At 45.9% G+C, this 24,011-nt stretch overlaps 1 protein-coding gene across 3 annotated transcripts in view; it reads right to left on the reverse strand.

The window, feature by feature from the left end:
- The window catches only part of REEP1 (receptor accessory protein 1), a 125,408-nt gene extending 106,478 nt beyond the window's left edge, over nucleotides 1-18,930 (reverse strand). Inside the window, exon 1 of one of the 3 annotated variants that reach the window (XM_055088867.1) lies at nucleotides 18,804-18,930. In XM_055088867.1, the coding sequence (XP_054944842.1) occupies nucleotides 18,804-18,835 (32 nt within the window). In that variant the 5' untranslated portion in view covers nucleotides 18,836-18,930. Of the gene's footprint in view, nucleotides 1-15,474; nucleotides 15,673-18,803 lie in introns of those variants that run through there. The other 2 variants (XM_028496709.1, XM_055088866.1) reach the window with 2 other exon arrangements.
- Nucleotides 18,931-24,011: the final 5,081 nt, after the last annotated feature.

Raw genomic sequence — 24,011 nt, forward strand, 5'->3', positions numbered from 1 at the left:
TGCCGCGGAGCAGCTGGGCCCGTGAGCCATGGCCGCTGAGCATGCGCGTCCGGAGCCTGCGCTCCGCAATGGGAGAGGCCACAGCGGTGAGAGGCCCGCGTACCGCAAAAAAAAAAAAAAAAAAAAAAAAAAAGAAGAATCAAAAGGACACCATTATTTCCAATAGTAACAGACCAGAGACTCTGACTTACCCTGCCATTGACAACAACTAAAAATTCTGGATTTAAAGAAATGGTAAATTGTTTTACTAAGTGGTCAAGTTTGGTATCACCAATCATGGGACAGCCTGACATTCTGTCCTCTTGACAGAAGGCAGTGGGAGGTGCACCTCGTCATCTACACAATGTAGACACAATGACCTGAGTCTAATCATGAGGACAAGACTGAGAGGTCCAGAACGTCTACATCACAGACGGCCTAGACTCTTCATAAAGTTGGGGGGCGGGGGGTGCAGGTGCTGTTCTACGTTGATCAAAAGACATGGCAGCCAGATTCAATGTATGAACTTTGACTGGATCCAAATAGAAACAAGAAAAAATAAATAAAGGATTTTTGTTTAATTGGGGTTAATCTGAGTACGGACCACATGTTGGATGAAGCTGTGGAATGAGAGTTGATTTTCTTAGGTATGGAAATGATTGTTGATTGTACAGAACAGTGAATGGTTCCCAAAGCAAGATCCACGGACTCCTGGGGGACCCCAAAACCCTTTCCAGGGGTTGCTGGGACCCTGTCAGAGGGTTCATGAGGTTGAAACAATTTTAATAATAAAAATACTAGGGCTTCCCTGGTGGCGCAGTGGTTGCGCGTCCGCCTGCCGATGCAGGGGAGCCGGGTTCGTGCCCCGGTCCGGGAAGATCCCACAGGCCGCGGAGCGGCTGGGCCCGTGAGCCATGGCCGCTGAGCCTGCGCTCCGCAACGGGAGAGGCCACAACAGTGAGAGGCCCACGTAACGCAAAAAAAAAAAAAAAAAAATACTAAAACATATGCCTTTTTCACTGTGTTGAACTTGCACTGATGGTGTAAGAACAATAGGGGTAAAACCGCGGCCTCTGCACGAATCAAGCAATGGCACTAAACTTTACCAGTAGTCACTGTATTCTTCACCGTGATGCAGTAGGAAAAAATAAATGCCTGTTTCATTTAAGAACGTCATTGATGATATAGCAGAAATCATCAATTTTATTAAAGCTTGACGCTGGAGTACAGGCGTTTTTCATGTCTTGTGATGAAATGGGAAGCATGCATGAAGCACTGCTGCATACCAAGTATGATGATTGTCTTGAGGAAAAGCCCTTGTGTCGATTATCCACTGTTTTTCAGGGAACAATACAGTTACTTGAATGACTGACAAACAATGGTTATTCAGAGTTGGGTATCTGGTAAGCATGTTTTAGGAAATGGACGAAATGAGCCCATTACTTCAAGAAAAACCAATAGTGTGTGTCGCCAATGATAATATTCAATTTCAAGCTAAAACTAGAATTTCGGAAAATGTTTCTCCACTGCCATGAAACTGACAGTGTCCCAACACTTAAAAGACTTTCCTGATGGGATTGATGGTGATATTAATGAATGTGAATTTTTGGCACTGTATAATGAAATGTGTCAGCATTTAGAAGATCTGCATCTCACTTGGTAAACCAATGGTTTCTAAATGATCAAAGTGTGATGTTACAAATTATGCATGGATAAAAGATCCATGAATTTAAACTATGTGGAAGGAACAGAAGCCATAAAATATGACCAGTTTTGAAACAGAACTAAATAGAATTTCTAAAATAGAATAATTGAAATTTTAAAATCAATGAATATGTTCAGCAGCTGATTAGAAACTGCTAAGGAGACAGACATGAAGAAAATTATTAACAAAGCAGCAGAGACCAAAAAAAGGAATCGGAAATAAGAAATGAAGAGATACGGAAGACAGAGTAAGAACACCTAACATATATCTAATGAGAGAACCAGAAAAAGAGGAAAAAAGGAATGGAGTGCAAAAGCAGTAGTTGTTAACTATCAGTAAATCTGAAAAATTACTAAGATGAATAAACTCCTAAGCTAATATTAACTCAAGAAAATAGAGAAAATCTGTAATCATTAAAGAAATCGAATAGGTAGGTTAAATTTTTCCCACAGAAAAAACACCTGTCCCTGATAATTTTACTGGTAAGGTCACGTATTTTACACACAAGAAAGAAATCCAATCTTACACAAACTATTCCAGAGTATAAAAAAGAGGATATATCCTCCCTCAACGTGGTTCATGAGGCTAGTATAATCTTTATACCCAAACCAGACAAGATAGCACAGCTAATATCACTCACAAACATAGCTTTAAAAAAAAAGAAAGACTAAACTAAATATTAACAAACTGAATCTTAGGTTGTTCTAACAACAACAACAAAAACACAACTTTATGACCAAATTTTGTTTATCCAGGAAGGTAAAATTGTTTAATGGCAAAACTAATTAATACAATTTGCCACTTAACAAATTATAGGCCAAAAAAAAAAAACTCCATTATCATCTCAATGGAAACATTAGCTAAAATACAGTATCATTCATTATAAAAACTCTCAACAAACTAGGACAATAAGAAAAATTAGTGATAAAGTATATTTCTGAAAACCCTACAGCAAGCACAATACTTTATGGGAAAATGTTGAAGCATTCCTTTTTTTTTTTTTTTTGCGGTACGCGGGCCTTCCTCTGCTGTGGCCTCTCCCGTTGCGGAGGACAGGCTCCGGACGCGCAGGCTCAGCGGCCACGGCTCACGGGCCCAGCCGCTCCGCGGCATGTGGGATCCTCCCAGACCGGGGCTCGAACCCGGTTCCCCTGTATCGGCAGGCGGACGCGCAACCGCTGCGCCACCAGGGAAGCCCCCAGCATTCCTTTTTAAACCAGGAAAAGACAAGAAGATCTGCCTTCACCACTTTTAGTCATCTTGTACTAGAGATCTTAACCAGGACAGTAAGAGCAAGGGAAAAAAAAAAGGAATTGCTGGAAAGACACAACACTGTGCTATTCTCAGATGGCATGACTCTATCTGGAAAGCGCAAAAGAATCTATAGTGTGGCAAGGATGCATTGTTCTAACAAACAGTTGGAAGACGAAAATTTTAATAAGATACCAAATACACTGGCATCAACGAACATCAAGTAACTGGGAATAAATCTAACAAATGATGCACAAGACATTTACAGTAAAAATTATAAAATTATATTGAAAATCATTAAAGAAGATCTAAATTAATATAGATAGATGCCATGGATATGTATACATATATGTATATGGATTGGAACAGTCAATATCTTAAGAACATCAGTGTTATTCCAATCAGACTCCCAACAGATTTGTGAGTGAGTGTGTGTGTGTGTGTGTGTGTGTGTGTGTGTGTGTGTGTGTGTCTGTGTTGTAATATATAATTCTAGATAATTCTAAACATGTATATGGAAGAGAAAGGGCTAAGGAGTTTTTGAAGGTGGGGGGACTTGCCAGGCCAGATTCTAAGAATTTTCATACGGTTATGGTAATTAAAACAGTGGTACTGGTACAGGGCCAGAAAAACTGTTCAATGGAACAGAATAAAGAGCCCCGAATAGACTTACACATCCAGGGAAACTTAATTTATGACAGGGCTGGACATTGCAGATGTAAAGAGAAAGGACATACTTTATAATAAACGGTGCTAGGACAACTGGTTTTCCTTACGGAAAAAAAATTCTGGGGCTTCCCTGGTGGCGCAGTGGTTGCGCGTCCGCCTGCCAGTGCAGGGGAACCGGGTTCGCGCCCCGGTCTGGGAGGATCCCACATGCCACGGAGCGGCTGGGCCCGTGAGCCATGGCCGCTGGGCCTGCGCGTCCGGAGCCTGTGCTCCGCAACGGGAGAGGCCACGGCAGTGAGAGGCCCGCGTAGCAAAGAAAAAAAAAAAAAAAAATTCTGGAGTCCTACTCCACATCATATACCCAAATCATCTCAAAATGGATTAAGAAATTAAATGTGAATGAAAAAACTATAAAACTGCTAGCTAGGAGCAATATAGGAGAATAGCTTCATGATTTCAGAATACCTTCATGATTAGGTAAGGTTTTCCTAGGACACAACAAGTATAAACTATAAATGAAAAAAACTGATAAATCCATTGCACTAATATTAAGAACTTCTGTTTATCAAAACACACCATAAAGAAAATGAAAAAATAAACCAGGGACTGGGAGAAAACATGTGTAATGCATGGTGACAGAGGATTAGCATCTAAAGTATTTAAAGAACTCCTACAAATCAGTAAGATAAGGACAAGAGAAAAACTGGGAAGACTTGAACAGGCTCTTCACAGGAGAGAGAACACGAATGGGCAATAAACATATGAAAAGATGCTCAATCTCATTAGTATTCAGGGAAATGCAAATTAAAACTATAATGAGATTCCATTCTGTACCCACCAGACTGGCAAAACTTCTAAAGTGTGACCATGGCAAGTGACGGTAAAGACATGGTACAACTGAAATTGTATATCTTGCTGGAGAAAAAAAGATTTTGGATAGCAGTTTATGATGAACAAAATGTGGAGGGGACTTGGCAGGTCAGATATCAAGAATTTTCATAAAAGTTATGGTAATTAAGACAGTGTGGTCCTGGTGCAGGGTCAGACAAATTGATTAATGGAACAGAATAAAGAGCCCAGAAACAGACCCACACATCTACGAAACTTAATTTATGTTATTTGGTCAGGTGAAAGATGCATATACCCTATGCCTCAGCCATTCCATTCCTAAAGAAATTTGTGCACCAGTGCGCCAGGAATCACATATAAGAATGTTCACTGCAGAAGTCTTTTCTCTTCAAGAGCAAGAGAAAAACAAAAATTAGAAAGAACCCAAATGTCTGTAAACAGTGGTATATTGATACAATGAAGGTAATGTTCTATTTCTTAAACTGGCTGGTGAGTAAAAGAGTACTCATTGTATTGTTATCCAGCACTGTATACCCTAACCACTTTTTTGTAATCTTTTCTATTGATGCAATAATTAATTTTTACAAATCAAGGAGAGTCTGGAAATGGAGACAAAATAAGATGTTAGAACATCAGAGTGTTCTTTTTTTTTTTTTTGGCTGCACCGGATCAAACCTGCACCCTCGGCAACGAAAGCGAGAAGTCCTAACCACTGGACCGCCAGGGAATTCCCCCAAAGTGTTCTTTCTTTAGGCTCTTCTTAACTCCCCTCAGCTTGGTGGCAGCAAGGCCAACAGCCATGGGTTTAATGGGCTGAATAATGGTCCCCAAAGATGTCCAGGTCCTAATCCCCAGAATCTATGAATATTACCTGATATAGCAAAAGAGACTTTGCAGATGTGATTAAATTAAGGATTTTGAGATGGGAAGATTATCCTGGATTATCTAGGTGGGCCCTAAATGTAATCACAAATGTCCTTCTAAGAGAGAGGTAGAGGAAGATATAAAGACAGAAGAGAAGGCAATGTGACCATGGAAGCACAGACTGGAGAGATGCGGCCACAAGCCAACAGCCACCAGACACTCCAGAAGCAAAACGTGGATTCTCCACGGAGCTTCCAGAATGAAACACTTCTGCTAACACCTTGGTTTCAGCCCCCCAAAACTCATTTCAGACTTCAGGCCTCCAGATCTGTAAGAGACTAAATTTCTGTTTTAAGCCACTAACTTTGTGGTTCTCTCTTCCAGCAGCAATAGTAGACTAATACAGTGGATAAGGATGCTCAGCTTTACCCATCTCTTTGTCCCTGATTGTATTCACGAAGCACATCCTCTCCTCTGCCTCCTCTTCTTTCTCAACATTGGCGCCACAGTGTCTCCCAGGCAGAGATACAGCAGTGGTTTAATCTCCTTTCATACATCAGATGTACCACTTCCCCTGTGAAAGGGCTCCTCCCTAGAATTTCCAACCAAAGCCAGAAAAGTCATTCACACACGCCCACAAAATAACCACCCAACGGAAAGAACACTGGCCAGGCAGGAAGGACACTGGAATCCAAGTCCAAGTTCCCCACTGACTGGCTATGTGAACTCAGAAACTTCTCAAAGATGCAATTGGAATTCATTCATCTCTCTATCCCTGGTGCCCAGTGTATGCTTAGCACAAAGCAAATGGTCAATAAATGGGCAGTTAATCAATGAATGAATCAATCAAGCAATGAATCAATCAATCTCGAACAAGGATGGAAGGCCTACCCACTGAAAAACAGAATCTTTCCAACAACGCGTATCTCTCTTCCTCCACTATAATAAGGGAAAAGATTAAAATCCTAGAGTTTCAGAGTTGGAAGGTCTTAGGGTTGGAAGCTAGGGGCTCATTGCCTCACTTTAGCACCAATTACTAGAAAACTCTTCCTTCTATCATGACAAGAGTTTGTCTTCTAATCGCCCACTAGTCCTAGTCCAAGCCTCTAACCACATAAAACAAACCTCTTTCTTCCACATCAAAACACTTTCAGAAATTGGAGACTTGGCCTCAAGTCCTGGCCTAGCCCATCATGTTACTGACCTTGATGAATGACCTAAAACGAAACCCTCATGTTCCATCTTCCTTGTCTGTCAACAAGAGCCTGAAATCACTAAGAGCCCCTCTAGCTCCAAGAAGCAGGGTGGAAAACATCACCCCCTTGGTGTTCAATCCCTCATCCTTTCAAACTATCCATTGGGTTTTAAATTTTAATACTTTATTTTTTGCTTTTAGAATTGCTTCTTTTCCCGTGGGCCCATTCCTCTCCCTGCTCCTGCCCGGCACCTGCTATTTTCTTATATGTTCTTTACTTTTTCATTTTAGAAAGATTTATTCTAAGGTCTCTAAGTATTAATAGTTACTTTATATAAATAATATACAGTTAATATGGGTATGCTATTGACCTATTTGTTTATTTATTTCTGGAGGGCTAATCCGGCCTTGTAGTGTTTTGTTAACTCCTGCTTAGGAGGGGGGTTTGTAATTTTGGAGTATGAATTCATGTGCTTTGGGGCTAATTCTGTATGATGTGTATTGAGAGCTCTTAGAGAGACTGGATTAATTTCTGTCAGATGTCCCAGGAGTAATGCTGGCCCAAGACCAATGTTTATGTTAATCTCTCAGCTAAGGGTACGCAGACCGTGCAGAATGTGTTAAAACCCAAATCCGGACGAGGACAGGTCCATAGATGGTTTCAAATTCCCAAGGGAGATTTTCCCTCCACCAAGAACCCTGGGCAAGACAGACAAGCTTCACTGTCATCTCTCAGTGCTTGGGGGTCTATGCTTTTACTCAGGATTATGCTGCAGAATCGCCCTTCAAGTCTGCACTTTATCCCAACGTTCAGCTCTGACTTAATACGCCACAGCCTCAAGGCCCCTCTTTTCTCTATTGAGATATTAAAACCAAGTTAGGCCAGTCCTCCACAGTGTGGTATATTAAAGATGGCTGAGAACAGTTTGCTACCCCACTCATGGAGAGGTAGTCTAACCCCCCTCTCTTCAAATCTAGGATGGCCTTAGTGACTTGTTTAGCCAATAGAATGCAGCAGAAGTATCATCCTGGGACTTCTGAGACCAGCTCATAAAAAGTCTTGCAGTTTCTGTTGATGCTTCTTGGACACCCATTCTTGCAGCTCTGAGCTACCATGTAAGAAACTTGACTATCCTGAGGCCTCCATGCTGGAGAAATCACATAGAAAGACCAAATGAAGAGGCCTTGCAACACACAGAAAGAAAGAGACAGCCAGGGCTTCCCTGGTGGTGCAGTGGTTAAGAATCCGCCTGCTAATGCAGGGGACGCGGGTTCGAGCCCTGGTCCGGGAAGATCCCACATGCCCTGGAGCAACTAAGCCCATGCGCCACAACTACTGAGCCTGCGCTCTAGAGCCTGCAAGCCACAACTACTGAGCCCACATGCTACAACTACTGAAGCCTGTGCGCCTAGAGCCCATGCTCCACAACAAGAGAAGCCACCGCAATGAGAAGCCCGCGCACTGCAACGAGGAGTAGCCCCCGCTCGCCGCGACTAGAGAAAGCCCGCACGCAGCAATGAAGACCCAACACAGCCAAAAATAAATAAATAAATAAATAATTTTTTTAAAAAAAGAAAGAGACAGCCAGTCTGCCACTGCCATTTGCATCATCCCAGTTGAGACCCAGACATCATGGAGCAGAAATGAGTTTTGTGTTCGGTGTCCTGTCCAACTTCCTGACCACAGAGCCAGGAGAGATGATAACAAAACGGCTGTTGTTTTAAGCTAAATCTCAGGGTAGTCTGTCGTGCAGCTGCTACAGTACTGGTTTACAGCCTTGCAAAATGATTCCCTCTCTGTTCCGTCTCCTGGCAAATTTACTTACTTAAAAGCTCTGCTATACTTTTAGGGGATCGCTGTTATAGTTCATGCAAAAATTTTAGAAAAATGTTCAATTCAGTTTTATTAGGGAGGGGTTTCAGACTATATAGTTTTCTATATTGCCAGAAATAGAAATCAAATCTTTCACTTTACAGATGAGAAAATTGAGGCTTAGAGAGGTTAGGTTACTTGCCATGGTCACAAATCAAGGTTCTACAAATCTAGGTTTAAGAAAGGATCTTCTAACCCCAGAGGGAATATAAAGTCACCATTCATATACATTTTAAACATGTTCTATGAGCTTAGAACTGCTGGGAAAAATGGCTGTGAACAAGATAAAAGTCTCAAAAGTCATGGAGATCAAATCCTAGTGGAGAGACAGACCAGAAACAAGCAAGCAAAAGAATTAGAAGCATAGTTTCAGGGAGGGACAAAAAGCACAGAGGTGTGGGTGGGGTGTATCTTGGAGAAGGTGGTCAAAAGAGGCCTCTCCTGAATAGGTGACATGTAAGCAGAGACCTAAACGGAAAGAGAGAAAGGGCCATGCACGATCCAGGGCTGTGTGTTCAGGGCAGAGAGAACAGCAAGTGCAAAGGCCTCTGGGTGGGACAAGCTTGTCGCCTTCTAGGAATAATGAGGATGATGGAACTGAGAGAGTGAGGGGGGAACAGTACAAGGTGAGGTCAGGGCAGTGGGCAGGGGCCAGGCCTTGCTGAGTCTTGTTGACAATGGTAAGGAGTCTGAATTTTATTCTTAGTGTGACGGGAGTTCTTTAGACAGTTTTTAAACAGCAGGGGAAAGCTAAGACCTACTTTATGGGTTTTTTTGGAAATTTTTTTCCTTTATTATATTTAATTAATTTATTTATTTATTGAAATATAGCTGATTTACAATGTTGTGTTACTTTCTGGTGTACAGCAAAGTGATTCAGTTATACATATATATATATTTATTCCTTTTCATATTCTTTCCCATTATGGTTTATTACAGGATAATGAATATAGTTCCCCTGTGCTACACAGTAGGTCCTTATGGTTTATCTATTTTATATTTAGTAGTTTGTATGTTAGCCCCAAACTCCTAACTCATCCGTCCCCCACCCCCTTTCCCCTTTGGTAACCATAAGTTTGTTTTCTATGTAAGACCTATCTCGCATTTTTTGTTTTTTTCTTTTTTTTGGACACACCATGCAGCTTGCAGGATCTTAGTTCCCTGACCTGGGACTGAACCCAGGCCCACAGCAGTGAAAGTGCCTAGTCCTAACCACTGAACCACCCGGGAATTCCCCTATCTTACATTTTAAACAACGCAGACATTGGAGAGATGGGAGTAGAAGCAGGGAAAACAATTAGGAGAGTTTTGAAATGGTCCAGGAGAGCAATAATTTGGGGTTGGAACAGGGTGGTGGCTGTGAAGGTGGGAGTTGGTTGGGCAGGGAGGGTTTGAAGGTAGGGCTGAGAGGACTCACTGACACGACTGGATTCCGCAGCACACAGTGTCTGGCATGAAGCATTTACAGAGCCCACTGGGTCCTGTGACTTTCTCAGGAGGGACATCTAGGGACCAGTGGTTCTTGGCCTCATGTGTTCATGAGAAAAAGTCCTTTAATGTTCCTGTAAACCCACTGTGAGTCCCCAGCATGAGTCGACTGTGTTTCACCAGCTTCTTTCTGACGGTGGGTTGTAACCCACCCTCCTGAATAGCATGAGCTGCTCACCGCAATATTCTGTCTGACAGGCATTGTCTTGGCGCTTTAAACACCAGCTGTAGCAAAACTAAATTTTACATAGATCACAATTCGGCAGTCCACTTGTGAAAGGTTCGTAGTTGAGCGCTGGGTTGGTGGAATCCAGTTAGGCTATTCAGAATTCATACAAAGTCAGGGTTGGGACCTCTCAGAATCAGAGGGATGAACCACAATCCAGCACAAATGGATGACTTGGGATTGAATTCCCATTTACAGCCAATAGTGGGAATATTAGGCAAGTCAATTTCTGTTCATTTCACAGGGGAGATGATGACACCCTGAATCCTGACTCAGTGCTTCTCAAGTTTCATGGGGATCTTGTCTTGTCAAAACGCAGATTCACCAGGCCCTGGGTGGGGCACCGGATCCTGCATTCCTAACTAGCTCGCCGTGATGCTGATATCGTTGGTGTACAGACCACTCTTTGAATAGAGAGGTCCTGACTCATTCGTGAGCCAACATACACTCATTGGGCACTTACTACCCATGAAGAGCGGACAGGGGGACTAAGAAACAGATGTGGGAGGTAAATGCACAAACCACCACATCACAAGGTACAAAGTGACAATGCCACACTGGGGACCCAGGAACAGAAATCTTTCTTCAGTTAGGGGACCCAAGGGAGGTTTCCTGGAGGAAGGTAGATGGAGGCAAACATGGAGACTGTAGTGACAATCGTAGGGCACCTTCAAGGTCTTTATCCATGGAATAGCATCAGTGCTCGACAATTGCTGATTTCTCCTCAAAATTAAGACTTCCTTTTAAAACTCAAAAACAAGATAAAGAAAAGAGGTCAAAAGGAGAGCAAGAGATTTTTCTAATATGAAGAGGTAAAGGAATGTGTTAGGACTGTCCCAGTTGCAAGAAGAAAAAAAAAAAAACCCATCTTACACCAACTTCAACAAAAAAGGACATTTATAGGTTTGCAAAGCTGGTTAGGATTCATTCATTCAACATATATGTTGGTCACTGGGGCTGTTCACAGACGTTTAGTAAGACTGCAATTCCCCACCCACTTGAATTCAGGCTTGGTTATACGATTTTCCTTGGCTGATGAAATGTGAGTAGAAGTGACACGTGTCACTTCCGGTTAGAGGTACTTAAGAGCTGGTGCATGACTCTCCATTTTTCTTTCCCTACTCCAGTGAATCCTGGTGCCTTGTGCTGCAATGACAGCGCCCTAAGACAAAGAAGGCTCAGTCAGCCTGAGCCTCTGGTGATGGCAGGGAGCAGGTTGCCTCTGCCAACCCACAGTGCACAGGCAGCATACAGCGAGAAATCAACCTTTGTTGTCTCCAGCCACCGGGATTTGAGAGTTGTTACTGCAGCGTAGCCCAGTCCATCCTCACCACTACGATAAATGCTTAATTAATACAAGCACTACTCAAGGCCTTCATTCTAGGATATGGGACAGATCAAGGCCTTAAACGAGGAGCTGCAGGAACCGGGGCCTGAGTCACCAGAATCAAGACTCTTGAGCCAGCTTCCTGCTCTCTGTGCCTGTATCTCATCTCTGTTTACCTCTGCTTTGCCATAATTCGCCCCTTTGGCCACCATGCCTTCTCCATGTGCCAGGCAGCCAGCAGCAGCCCCACCTTCACATCTTTCCAGCTCTGGGTCCCATAGGCAAGGCTCTTCTCTCCCAGCTTCAAATCAAGACACCCTGGGGAAGGATCTAGGGGTTCCGTTTGGGCCACAGACCCACCTCTGGACCAATCTCTGTGCCCAAGGAAATATGTCGCTAGGCCTAAGTCACTGCCCACCTCCATGGTTGAGTGGAGGGAGATAGGATGGGGTATGTGACCAGAGGGGAATGGGAAATGCGTTTTGAAGCCCAGAGCACCAACCATAGATCCCTAAAGGAGGCGGAAAGGATGTGAATGCACAAGTACGTGAGAGCAGCCAAGGTAGAATGTAACTGAGCTGCGACTGGTGACGGGCAAAGGAAAAAGGGAAAATGTGGCATATGTGTGATCACCCTAAGAGGAAAGAAGCAGACTGGAGAGCCACTGGATGGACAACTCCCTGTGCTGGCATCAGAGGTACCTATGGCCTAGAACTGCCAGGTGACTGACAAAGCCTGGTGGGGGCAGGATGTCAGGAGGGGATGTTAACTCAGGTAAAGGATGCTCCTCCTGTTTACTAATTTAGGGAAGCTTGTTAAAACTCTGAAAGTGGGACAGACCTTCTGTGATCAAGAACAGGCCAAGTTTGGGAGAGCAAATACTTTAAACTTTTAATTTTTTTTTTTTTTTTTGGCCACACCTTGCGGTATGTGGGATCTTAGTTCCCCGACCAGGGATTGAACCAGCGCCCCCTGCAGCGGAAGCACGGAGTCTTAACCACTGGACCGCCAGGGAAGTCCTGGGAGAGCAAATACTGAGCCAACATGTGTGCCCCCGTTAACATTCTCCCTGCATGAATAATTCAGGGGTCTCCTTCCCCACTGAGCCCAACTCAGCTTCATACCCCATCTCAAGACAGGTCCCAGGCAGCCTCCAATCAATTAAAAGAGATAAAACCTACTAGCCATTCTGGTCTAGGTACACATGCCATGCTTGAGGGCCTATAATACCAGATTAACTGTCAAGATTCCTTCAGACACCCCTACTGTGTGCCAGATACCACTACGATAAATGCTTAATTAATACAAGCACTACTCAAGGCCTTCATTCTAGGATATGGGACAGATCAAGGCCTTAAACGAGGAGCTGCAGGAACCGGGGCCTGAGTCACCAGAATCAAGACTCTTGAGCCAGCTTCCTGCTCTCTGTGCCTGTATCTCATCTCTGTTTACCTCTGCTTTGCCATAATTCGCCCCTTTGGCCACCATGCCTTCTCCATGTGCCAGGCAGCCAGCAGCAGCCCCACCTTCACATCTTTCCAGCTCTGGGTCCCATAGGCAAGGCTCTTCTCTCCCAGCTTCAAATCAAGACACCCTGGGGAAGGATCTAGGGGTTCCGTTTGGGCCACAGACCCACCTCTGGACCAATCTCTGTGCCCAAGGAAATATGTCGCTAGGCCTAAGTCACTGCCCACCTCCATGGTTGAGTGGAGGGAGATAGGATGGGGTATGTGACCAGAGGGGAATGGAAAATGCGTTTTGAAGCCCAGAGCACCAACCATAGATCCCTAAAGGAGGCGGAAAGGATGTGAATGCACAAGTACGTGAGAGCAGCCAAGGTAGAATGTAACTGAGCTGCGACTGGTGACGGGCAAAGGAAAAAGGGAAAATGTGGCATATGTGTGATCACCCTAAGAGGAAAGAAGCAGACTGGAGAGCCACTGGATGGACAACTCCCTGTGCTGGCATCAGAGGTACCTATGGCCTAGAACTGCCAGGTGACTGACAAAGCCTGGTGGGGGCAGGATGTCAGGAGGGGATGTTAACTCAGGTAAAGGATGCTCCTCCTGTTTACTAATTTAGGGAAGCTTGTTAAAACTCTGAAAGTGGGACAGACCTTCTGTGATCAAGAACAGGCCAAGTTTGGGAGAGCAAATACTTTAAACTTTTAATTTTTTTTTTTTTTTTTTGGCCACACCTTGCGGTATGTGGGATCTTAGTTCCCCGACCAGGGATTGAACCAGCGCCCCCTGCAGCGGAAGCACGGAGTCTTAACCACTGGACCGCCAGGGAAGTCCTGGGAGAGCAAATACTGAGCCAACATGTGTGCCCCCGTTAACATTCTCCCTGCATGAATAATTCAGGGGTCTCCTTCCCCACTGAGCCCAACTCAGCTTCATACCCCATCTCAAGACAGGTCCCAGGCAGCCTCCAATCAATTAAAAGAGATAAAACCTACTAGCCATTCTGGTCTAGGTACACATGCCATGCTTGAGGGCCTATAATACCAGATTAACTGTCAAGATTCCTTCAGACACCCCTACTGTGTGCCAGATACTTGGTCCTTTATATTTACTTTTTCTCTAAAATCAAAGGAAAGGCCCTGGGTGCGACTAAAACAACCCAGAGGGAAAACAGTGTACTTCTACGTGAAGATGGATGAGATCTGAAAGTTCAGAACAAACCATATGTATGTAACTATACATCTTCGAATCCATCAGGGCCTTCCCAAGGCCCTGAAGTGAGAGGAGAATATTCTCATGGCCCAAATGCAAACCCCATCCTGTTGGTTCTCAGAAAAATTCCCACAGACACCAAGAATCCTGGTAACCGGTTGGGCATGTGCACAGCTCATGTTGGCAATAAAATTGCAAAGGTAACATATACTCTGACTACTGCACGGCCAAGTCTACCCCATCCCCAAGCCTTTTGAAATCCCTTGGAAAATACACACACACACACACACACACACACACACACACACACACACTACACACACACGACACACATACACAATACAAAATGGCAGCCTCACTAGGTGGCTACTGAGGGTCTGACCCCCCTTCTCTCATTCTACCCAGGGCTCTTCCTCCCCCCAAACAATATACACTACAAAGAGGATGGCTCGCTTTAGAAGGACGGGGAAAACTGAGCCATTAATAACCAGGTGAGACCCTCACTTGTCAGCTACCCTTCAAATAAGACACAGCAGGAAGAAGTGCACAAAAGCTACTTCCCCGCAGGCAGGCAGGATTAATAAACAAAGACCAGGGCAGCAGAAGAGCAGTGAAATCTAGGCTGATGTTTTTCACTTCCTTGAGGATACTGCCCCTGTTTATAAATAAACACAGTGCATGTAGGCTGGCTGGGGGACTTGAGGGAAAGGAAGGGGCCCAGAGGAGCACTGACTGGCTCCTGGAACTATTAAGACCTCCAAGATGATGCTGGCCAATAAGATTGTATCATAGACCGGGAGCAGGGCCCCAGCGCAGTTGCAAGTTGCCCTTAGAATTCTGCAGGCGGGTCAGGCCAGCACTTGGACTAGAACCCAACATCTTTCCTCTCACAATTCAACTGAAACAGTCACCCAGCTCCTACCCTGTCCCACACCCAGTGCCAGGAAAGAAATCGTCGGCTAACCTGAACCCTCCATTAACAGGATCATTTTTCTGCATTCCACTTTTTAAAGCAGGCCCCAAAGAAATGTAAGTTTATGTTTAAGAGTGTATGGTTTTTTCTTTTTTCCATTTGTGTTGCAACAGTTGAGGAACATCTTGAGGACAACCCACATTCCTTCCAGGCTTCTCTACATGTCCATCCCTGACCCAGGGCACAGAGACTTCATGCTCTAAACAGTCCCAGGACTTAGCTAGATCTTCAGCTATCAGCTCAAGACTGTTTTAAACATCAGACTCTACTTTCTAAAAACTAACATTTTTTAAAGATGTGCAATGTGGAAAAATGACATTTTTCGGCATAGCTGTTGGTTATTTATGAATTAGGACTCTCTTTTTCCCCATGCGGTGAGTTGGAGTTTTGGTCTACTAACCCAGTAAGTGGTGGGAAGCTCTGGATCCATTTAGCCAACATCCTGGGCCTCAGCCAAAATTCTGTCCAGAGATAATGAGGCAAAACCTGCTCCTTGGAATAAATGCTCCAAGATATGCCTCCCAAGAAGGCACACAGAGCAACCTCTGTGTGCCCGCTCCAATGCACAGTTGGAAATGCTTTCACACCTAGGCCTTGAGTTGTCTGGAAAGAAAACAAAGTATTTTAAAGGAGGCGAGCAGACCAGTCCTAAATGAGCTCCCACGTTCCATGCAGATATCAACCAGGTTTCAACAGGGCCAACCTTGCTACTGCACTAATATTTCTTCCTTAATTCTTCCTAAGCTAAGCCAAGGGACTTAGGAGGAGCTGGCTGTCCCCGGACACCATCAGCTTGTCTTGACGCCTCTGGTTGGAAGGAAGACGCTCCCTCCACATCCTCAGAGCACGGTGACAGGTCTTCCTTAAATGTGCTTTGATGTGACAGAGGCTTACGAAACCATGCAAAGATTGCTTATAGGAAAAGGGACCTGTGGACAAAATCACAGGACATCATACTAGAGGTCTTGAAAGCTTGAAAGAGATCAGTTTAGGTCAAGGACAGGAAGAGGTGGAAAGGACACTGACCCAAAAATCCAGAGCCTGTGCTCTTCACCAGCTAACCTCGTGTTCTTGGGCAAAGCACACTCCTCTACAGTTTTACAGATGAGGGGAGGACTGGCTCAGGGGTTTCTATTAGCTGCCAAACCCATAGAGTTTCCAAGTTATATTTTATATAGAACCCCAGTATATAAAACAAAGAAAAGGAATCCGGACTGGGAAGCCCAGAGCCCACCCACTCAGGCTGAGTGGCCTTCAGGGAAGCCAGTTGGAAAACTGCAGGAATAATGTCTGAAAGCCCCTGCCAGAGCTCTTACAACCTCTCTCGGAGGACAGGAGGGAACACTCCTTGACTGAATGTCCTCTGTGGTACTTGGCAATTTAGAAATCATGTATCATCGAAATCTTCGCAACAGTAAAGTGAGATGAACTAGTGCTTGTGAACTAGGATCTCCTGTGATCTGAGCTGTGAACTGGGATCTGAATCAAGGGTTTTCTGACCCCAAACATGGCATTTCTACTCTTTGCTAAGAGGTCTGCGGAAATTTGGGCTGAATCGATCATTTCCTTGAATGGTAAATATAAACATATGTGCATATATGCCTAGGGAAACACAGCTTGACGAATATGCTTCTCAAAATTTTCATTAGTTATCTCTGTATGGGAATAACGTGGATGATTTTCCATCTATTGATCTACATTTTCTAATTTTCCTATAATGAACAGTATGATTTACGCAAAACAGGTGCTTATTAAAATGGTTTTAACAACTCACAACTGACGCATCCGTGTTGGGTTTCTATACAGAATTAGGGGCTGAAGGGATAGGTCGTATCTCTGACCTTTTGGAGTCAACAGTGGGAATAACAACCCCAAATCCCACAAATTCTCCCTTGGAGCACAGGGTCCTGGGCTGACCTGAGGGGCAGTTCTCACGGTCATTTAAATTCTCTGAAATGAAATTCTTCACTGCTGGGGAGTATGGTTCTTTTAGAAAGTAACTGCTAGTCCCTGAGACCCCACCCAAACATACGTTTCTCCCCTTCACCCCTCTTAGTTGTCTAGTATACAGGGGGTGGGTGCTAATAAAATTAAAGAAGGTCACATGGACCCCAGACCAGAAACCCCGGCTGCTCAGTGTTCCAGCCCCAGCCCAGGAGGACCTATAGGGAGTGAGTCCTCCAGCCTGGCCAACTCAACTCTCTGGCCCACCCTGAGGCCCCACCCCCACCCCCCAGAAGCCACCTGCAAATCTGACGATCACGGCACTACTTCAGGAGAAAAAAAAACACCACCCGGAAGGCAAGACAGGCCTTGATCAGGCATGAGGTGGGGCCAGCCGTGCCAGCCACTTCCCTGGGTTTTTCATGCCACCTCTGCCCGCAGGCATCTTCCAAACATTTAACATGCTTCCTCTAGGTACAGCACAAATCCCCAGCAGGTGGCAACAGCTGTGGAGAGGCCCACAAGAAATGAATGACTTGGGGGGCGAGAGGGACATACACTGGCCTTGGGAAGAAAGCCCATAATGGTGGCCAGGAGACAATGCTGAGAATGGCTTCAGAAGGCTACCCTGACCGGCTTCTTTGAAAATCAGGAAAGAAGGGTAGGAGATGGGAGGTGTTCCCAAACGTATGGAATGACGGCGCACAATCAACCAGAGTCGGGAGCCCCTCTTTCTCAGACAAAGAAAAAGCCTAATGGCACCACCCGGTTCCCACTCCCCAGAACAATTTCATCCCGGCTCCCCAAGCAGGTGGCAAATCTGTCCTGACTCAGGCAAGGATGGTTAGGAAAGGAGGGGAACTGGAATAGATGGCCATGTCTACCTCCAAAGGAGAACAAATCCACGAGGGAAGGAGCTCTTCAAAGGTCCACTCGGCTCTGGGGCTTGACAGAGCAAAACGCCCCCGCGCCCACCCGCAATGGCTTCACACAGGCCTCACCCCAGATGACTCTGCGCTCTCGCCGCAAGGCCTGGCAGGTGTCATCGCCACCGTCAGCGTGGCCGTCTGTCACTTGGAAATTTCCCGTGAATTCCCGGAGATGCCCGTCTCTGTCTCTCCTTCAAACCCCCCGCCCAAGGAATCAGACAAGGGGACGCGGGGCGGCTACCCCAAGATTCGGATCTGTCCTCCTCCGCCCCACTTGCCTTGGCCGCTGTCAATCTGAGAACCCTAAAAAGGAGGAGTATTTTTCAACCCCCTTAGGAGCCCTGCCTCCAGCTCTCCGCCCTTCTCCGCGCCGATCCCTCCAGGCAGCGCCCCAGGCTCTTCTGGGCTCTGTCATTTTCACCTGACAAAAGCGTGGCGGCGGGGCGCGGCAACGGGCGACCCCAGGCCAACATTTCTTCCCAAGGAGAGGGACACGTGTCCCCGCGGCGCACTCACTCGGGGCCTCGGCCGAGCCCACCAAGCGGGGGAACAAAGCGGCCGGGCGCGGCTCGACGCGGACCCCAGCGAAGCCCCGTGCGCCCCAGCCCTCGCGGCCCCGCCCGCCGGGCCCCCGCGCCCCGGCCGGGCCCCGCAGGGCAGCAGCCGCGTTCTGTGCCGCCCGCTCGCCCGCGACCTCGGCAGCTACTGTACCTGCTAAATTTAGCGGCCGCCGGGTATTAATAGCCGGAACGACCGGGGCGGGCGCTGCAGGGGCACGCGCAGCCCGGGGGCCGGGGGCCGGGGGCCGGAGAAGGAGGGGAAGGAAGGAAGGGACGCGGGGAAGAAGGCCACTTACACCACCAGCCTGGAGATGATCCATGCCACCATGGCGGGGGGCGGGCGGGCGCGGCCCGGCGGCGCGGCGCGTCTCGGCTGCTGGCGGCTGCGGCGCTCCGGGCACGTCTGTCCGCGCACGGCCGCCGCCGCCAGACTGAACGCGCTCGCCGCCCTGCCCGGCGCTGGCGCGTCGGCGCAGCCGCGGCACGTTCCGGCGGCGGCGGCTGCCCCAGCCCCCCGGGGCACGGCGGGCCCGCGGCGATTGGGCGGCGAGCCGGTCGGGCACCAGCGGGACCCGCCCCGCCCCGCTGGCCCCGGGCCCCCAGGCTGAAATCGGGAGGTTCCTCTGCGCGCCCCGGTGCCCCCGCCGCTCACAGGAGACCCTGAGGTGGTCCAGTTGGCAGGGCAGAGACCCGGGGGCCGCCCCACCCTCTGTGCTCCAGTGGGGAAACTGAGGCCTGGATCTTGGGAATCTGTCTCCACCTGTTCGGATTGAGATACAGTCATCCCTCGCTCTGATACGGATACTGTGCTAGCCTCATAAGGGACTTCACTGTATCCAGATCTGATCCCTCCAGCTGTCCCCCGCAAGGCATTATCTGCATAAGAAACAAATCTGGGCCTGTGTCTCCCCTAGTTAAATTCTAAAGAGTCCCTACAAGATCTTGTCCCTGCCTGCAAACTCATTGCCACCACCATGCCCCAGATATCCCTCTAGCCCTTTTCACTTCAGGAATTTTGGACTTGGACAAGTGCTGTTCCCTCTCCCCTGCTCATACACTCCATGCCTCAGATAAAGTTTAGTGCCTTAGGAAAGCCCTTCCTAGATGGCTGCTCAGCATTTCTGTATCAAAGTGACTCAGGGGTACGATCTGGCTGGGAGGAAGCTAGAAGCTGGAATTGCCTAGTGCCAGTGCCCTGCGGAGCCATTTTGGAGCCTTAAGCCAAAGGGAAAATGTGCATATCGTATGCCCGTTTTTTTATGTGTTTTTTAAAATATTGCATTGAATGTGATTTATCTCGATTACTGCATTTTGTGGCACTCCCTTACATTTTGCCAGCGAGGAGAGTGCCTCACTCTCCACACCCTAGTCCTGGCCCTTAATATATAAGTGCTGCCTGGTACATTGTTTCCTTGTGCTCTTGAAAAACTTTTGTCCATTGCTCCTGGCCTTGGATGCTGCCTTCCTCACCGCCTCCATGGTGCCCTCTCAGAGCACTCTCCTCCTTTGCTGATGCTACGTCATGTATAATTCAGTGTCAGATGCGAGAGGCACAGGAAAGAGCTAGCTCGAAGCCTTCTTTAAAGGAACCCTGCCCAAGACAGCTTCCTAGCACAGGCAAGGAGACCTCAGACCTTGGCGGAAAGAGGCTGGAAATGTACCTTCAGAGGTAGTAGAGAGAGAGTGGGTGTGATACAGGCTGAAGAAAGACCTTGCCCACAATAAAGGGACAGCAGACAAAACATCCTCTGTGATAAGGGGTCTCCAAAGAACCCATAAAATACCTGTAATACAGTTGTTGTTGTTGTTTTTAATGCTGTTTTGACCCCGTTTTGAGGCCCATCGGGGACCAGTCAGTTCCCCTTCGTAGGCAGCCAAATAAGTCCACACCCCACCACCTGCTTTATCAGGCTCTCACACAGGCCACCAGACGCCTGGCTTATCACCCCAGGGCCAGGTACCAGATGGCCGGGGACAGCTCCTACGCCCTTGAGCCCACTGAAATTATTCAAATTAGTCAATCCTGAACCTGTTTATCCTGCCTTGCTTTTTCCTTCCCGCAGAAATCACAATTTCCCTCTGTCTGTCTGCCTCGTAAGCCACCCCAGTGTTTACAGTGAGCGGCCCTACATGGCATGCTGTGTTCTATCCAGGGAACCGTGAGCAAAACAAAACTGTAAAAGCTTCTGCCTTCTCTCTCCCGATCCAGCCTCACCATACCTTCTTCCCCAAGGTAATATGGTGAAAACAGTACCCGACAAGAAAAAGCTTGGAATACCTACTAGGCAGATCATGACAGTACCAAGCAAATAGGACCTTCTTCCATCCGCTCCCCCCAACCCCAGGTCAGAAAATGCTGTTAGTGATGCTGGGTGGGGGGGAGTTAGGGGAGGGGGAAACTGTGGTTCAAAGAAAGCCTTTGGGTGGGAAATTAGAGGAGAAACTGGTCATGTGCTAGTTCTGTGCTGGAGATGCCCCCATTCCTATTAATGAAATTCTCGGGTTTGACTATTGCACACAACTGGACATTTTCATGGATGAAATGAGACTGTTCATGGGATTAAAATATCCGGAAGTCTTTCTGTTATCTGAAGAGAACCAGAAAACTAGTGGGACCAACCAGATTTCACTCAAGGGTTGGGGAAAGAACATGTTCAACAGTGCGAAGCATTGACGGGCACAGAAGGGGAAAGAACAGAGAGAAGAAAGTTGCTTTTCTATTTCATTCTATCTCTTTCAGGGTAACTGTTACACGTATTACATCTCTCCATCATAGACCCCTTCCAGTTTGTCCTTGACCCTGGAAAACATCAGACCAGGGAATGGATACAGCCTTCTAGACAATACACCTCTTAGAGCCCTATCAGCTGGTTCACTTTAAGTTATTTTTCACGTGAACTGCTGTTCACGTGGATGCTTATGATCTGTTTTCACCCTGTAACCTTCCCCTTTCTTCTGGGAAGATCTCTCCATTTTGCATTGGGGAATGGTTCTACCCACACTCCAATCTTTTTTTTTTTTTTTAACTGAAGTATAGTTGATTTATAACGTTGTGTGAATTTTCCAATCTTTTAAGTGTCATTTTCTCACAGGTCCTTACTACCTCAATTGGCCATGGGTGAGCACTGGACATAAGCTAGACCAAAGTTCTCTCCTAGGATTTTTAAAGTTGAAAATAGGAAAAAGACACTTCCACTTTCAACCATTTATACGAAATTCCGGTCAAGACAGAACCTTTTGCTCTACAAATTCTAGCTGCTTGTACCTGAACTATCAATAGTAACAGAAAATACGTCAGTGTTTCCCAGATGCCAGGAATGGGGGAGGGGAATTGACTGCAAAAGGGCAAGAGGGAACTTTGGGGTGATGAAAAAATTCTAAATCCCGATTGGGATGGTAATTACCAACCATATACATTTGTCAAAACTCACCAAACTTTACACTTGAAATTGGCGAATTTTATTTTATGCAATTATATCTCAGTAAAGCTAATCTTTAAAATTAGAAAAAAAGTTTATAATGTGCTATGTGAGGCTCAGTAGTTCCCGGAAACCATGTTTTATATTAGTCTTTTTCTTATTGATTGATTTAAAATTTTATATATTAAGAAAATAAGTCTTTCAATCCACATTAAAAATGGTTTTTTCCAGTTTGTCGTTTTTTTCCTTCAGACATTGTTCATGGTATTTTTTTCTTTTCAAAGTGTTTGGGGCTTCCTTGGTTGTGCAGTGGTTAAGAATCCGCCTGCCAATGCAGGGGACATGGGATCAAGCCCTGGTCCAGGAAGATCCCACATGCCACGGAGCAACTAAGCTCGTGCACCACAAGTACTGAGCCTGCGCTCTAGAGCTATAAAAATATAGTAGGGGGCTTCCATAGTAACGCAGTGGTTAAGTATCTGCCTGCCAATGCAGGGGACATGGGATCAAGCCCTGGTCCAGGAAGATCCCACATGCCACGGAGCAACTAAGCTCGTGCACCACAAGTACTGAGCCTGCGCTCTAGAGCCCGCGTGTCACAACTACTGAAGCCCGCGCGCCTAGAGCCTGAGCTCCGCAACTGAGAAGTCCGCGCACTGCAACGAAGAGTAGCCCCCGCTTGACACAACTAATGGAAGCCCGTGTGCAGCAACGAAGACCTAATGCAGCCAAAAATAAATTTTAAAAGATTTTTTTTTAATTAAAAAAATCTCCCCATGCTTTCTGCTGTTGTGGTTTCAATTTTAATTTCACACCTTGTATCTTACAGTCTATCTGGAATTTATTTTAGTGTATGAGTTAGCTGATTGTCCTGACACTATTCATTGAATAATCCACCATTTTCTCCCTTACTTCGAAAGACCATCTCTATGATATACTCTAATTGTTATTATATCAGGGTCTATTTCGGGACTCTGTTCTGTTCTGCCCATTCATTCATGAGTTACTACCAAACAATTTTAATTAATGTAGCTTTTTATAATATATTTTACTATTTGGTAGGGCTAGTCCCGCCACTTATTTCCTGAATTTTTCTTGTTATTCTTTCCATTTATACTTTCATAAGACTTTAGAGTCATATTATTCATTTCAAGAACTTCTGGTCGTTATTTTTAATTGTTATGAGGTAAGATTTGTCAATTAATTTAGTGAGAATTTTTTTCATTACAATATCTAGCCTTCCTACTTGAAAGCAAGACATCCTAGGGACTTCCAATGCTTCATCTGGAAATGAACAAAAATATAAAGTGATCTGATTCATGGCTTGAGGAAAAACTCATTGTATTAGACTGTTATGGACCATATAAATAATTTTTTTACTTTATACAATTTTTTTGCCTTAAAGATTGATATTGTTATGAAAACTCAGCATAAGGTACAGATAAACCAGAAGTGGTTCACCATGAAAAAAAAAAAAAACTTGAGTTTTAGGGCCTCTAATTTTTTCCCTTTTAAGATCCTAGGCAGGACCCTAGCAATATAGTCACATGATTACATGTTCAAAAGTACAATATTTTAATTAAGATCTGTTGGAGTGGCTATTTTTCCCACTCCATCTCTCAATCATGCTTCTCCTTGTATTGAGTATTATCCAAGTGGTCAAAAGCATTTTGGGGTGCTGGCTAAAGTGAAATTGAATTGGGAATACATTTTGTTAGGGTTTGGAGATATAGATTTATGGACTTGCAGTCATTTCCATGTCTAGTTTAAGCTATGGCTACTCTCCACTGGAGGGACGGCTTCCAAGAATCCTCCTAGCCTGCTGATGCAGGGGACACGGGTTCGTGCCCCGGTCCGGGAAGATCCCACATGCGGCGGAGCGGCTGGGCCCGTGAGCCATGGCCGCTGAGCCTGCGCGTCCGGAGCCTGTGCTCCGCGATGGGCGAGGCCACAACAGTGAGAGGCCTGCGTACTGCAAAAAAAAAAAAAAAAAAGAATCTTCCTACTGCCCTCTGTGCCAACACACCCAGCTTCAGACACAAGGGTACAGGGCTAAAGATTGGTATGATCATGGTATGAATGTGT

Source organism: Physeter macrocephalus, chromosome 12, assembly GCF_002837175.3.
Source record: "Physeter macrocephalus isolate SW-GA chromosome 12, ASM283717v5, whole genome shotgun sequence".
Taxonomy (NCBI): domain Eukaryota; kingdom Metazoa; phylum Chordata; class Mammalia; order Artiodactyla; family Physeteridae; genus Physeter; species Physeter macrocephalus.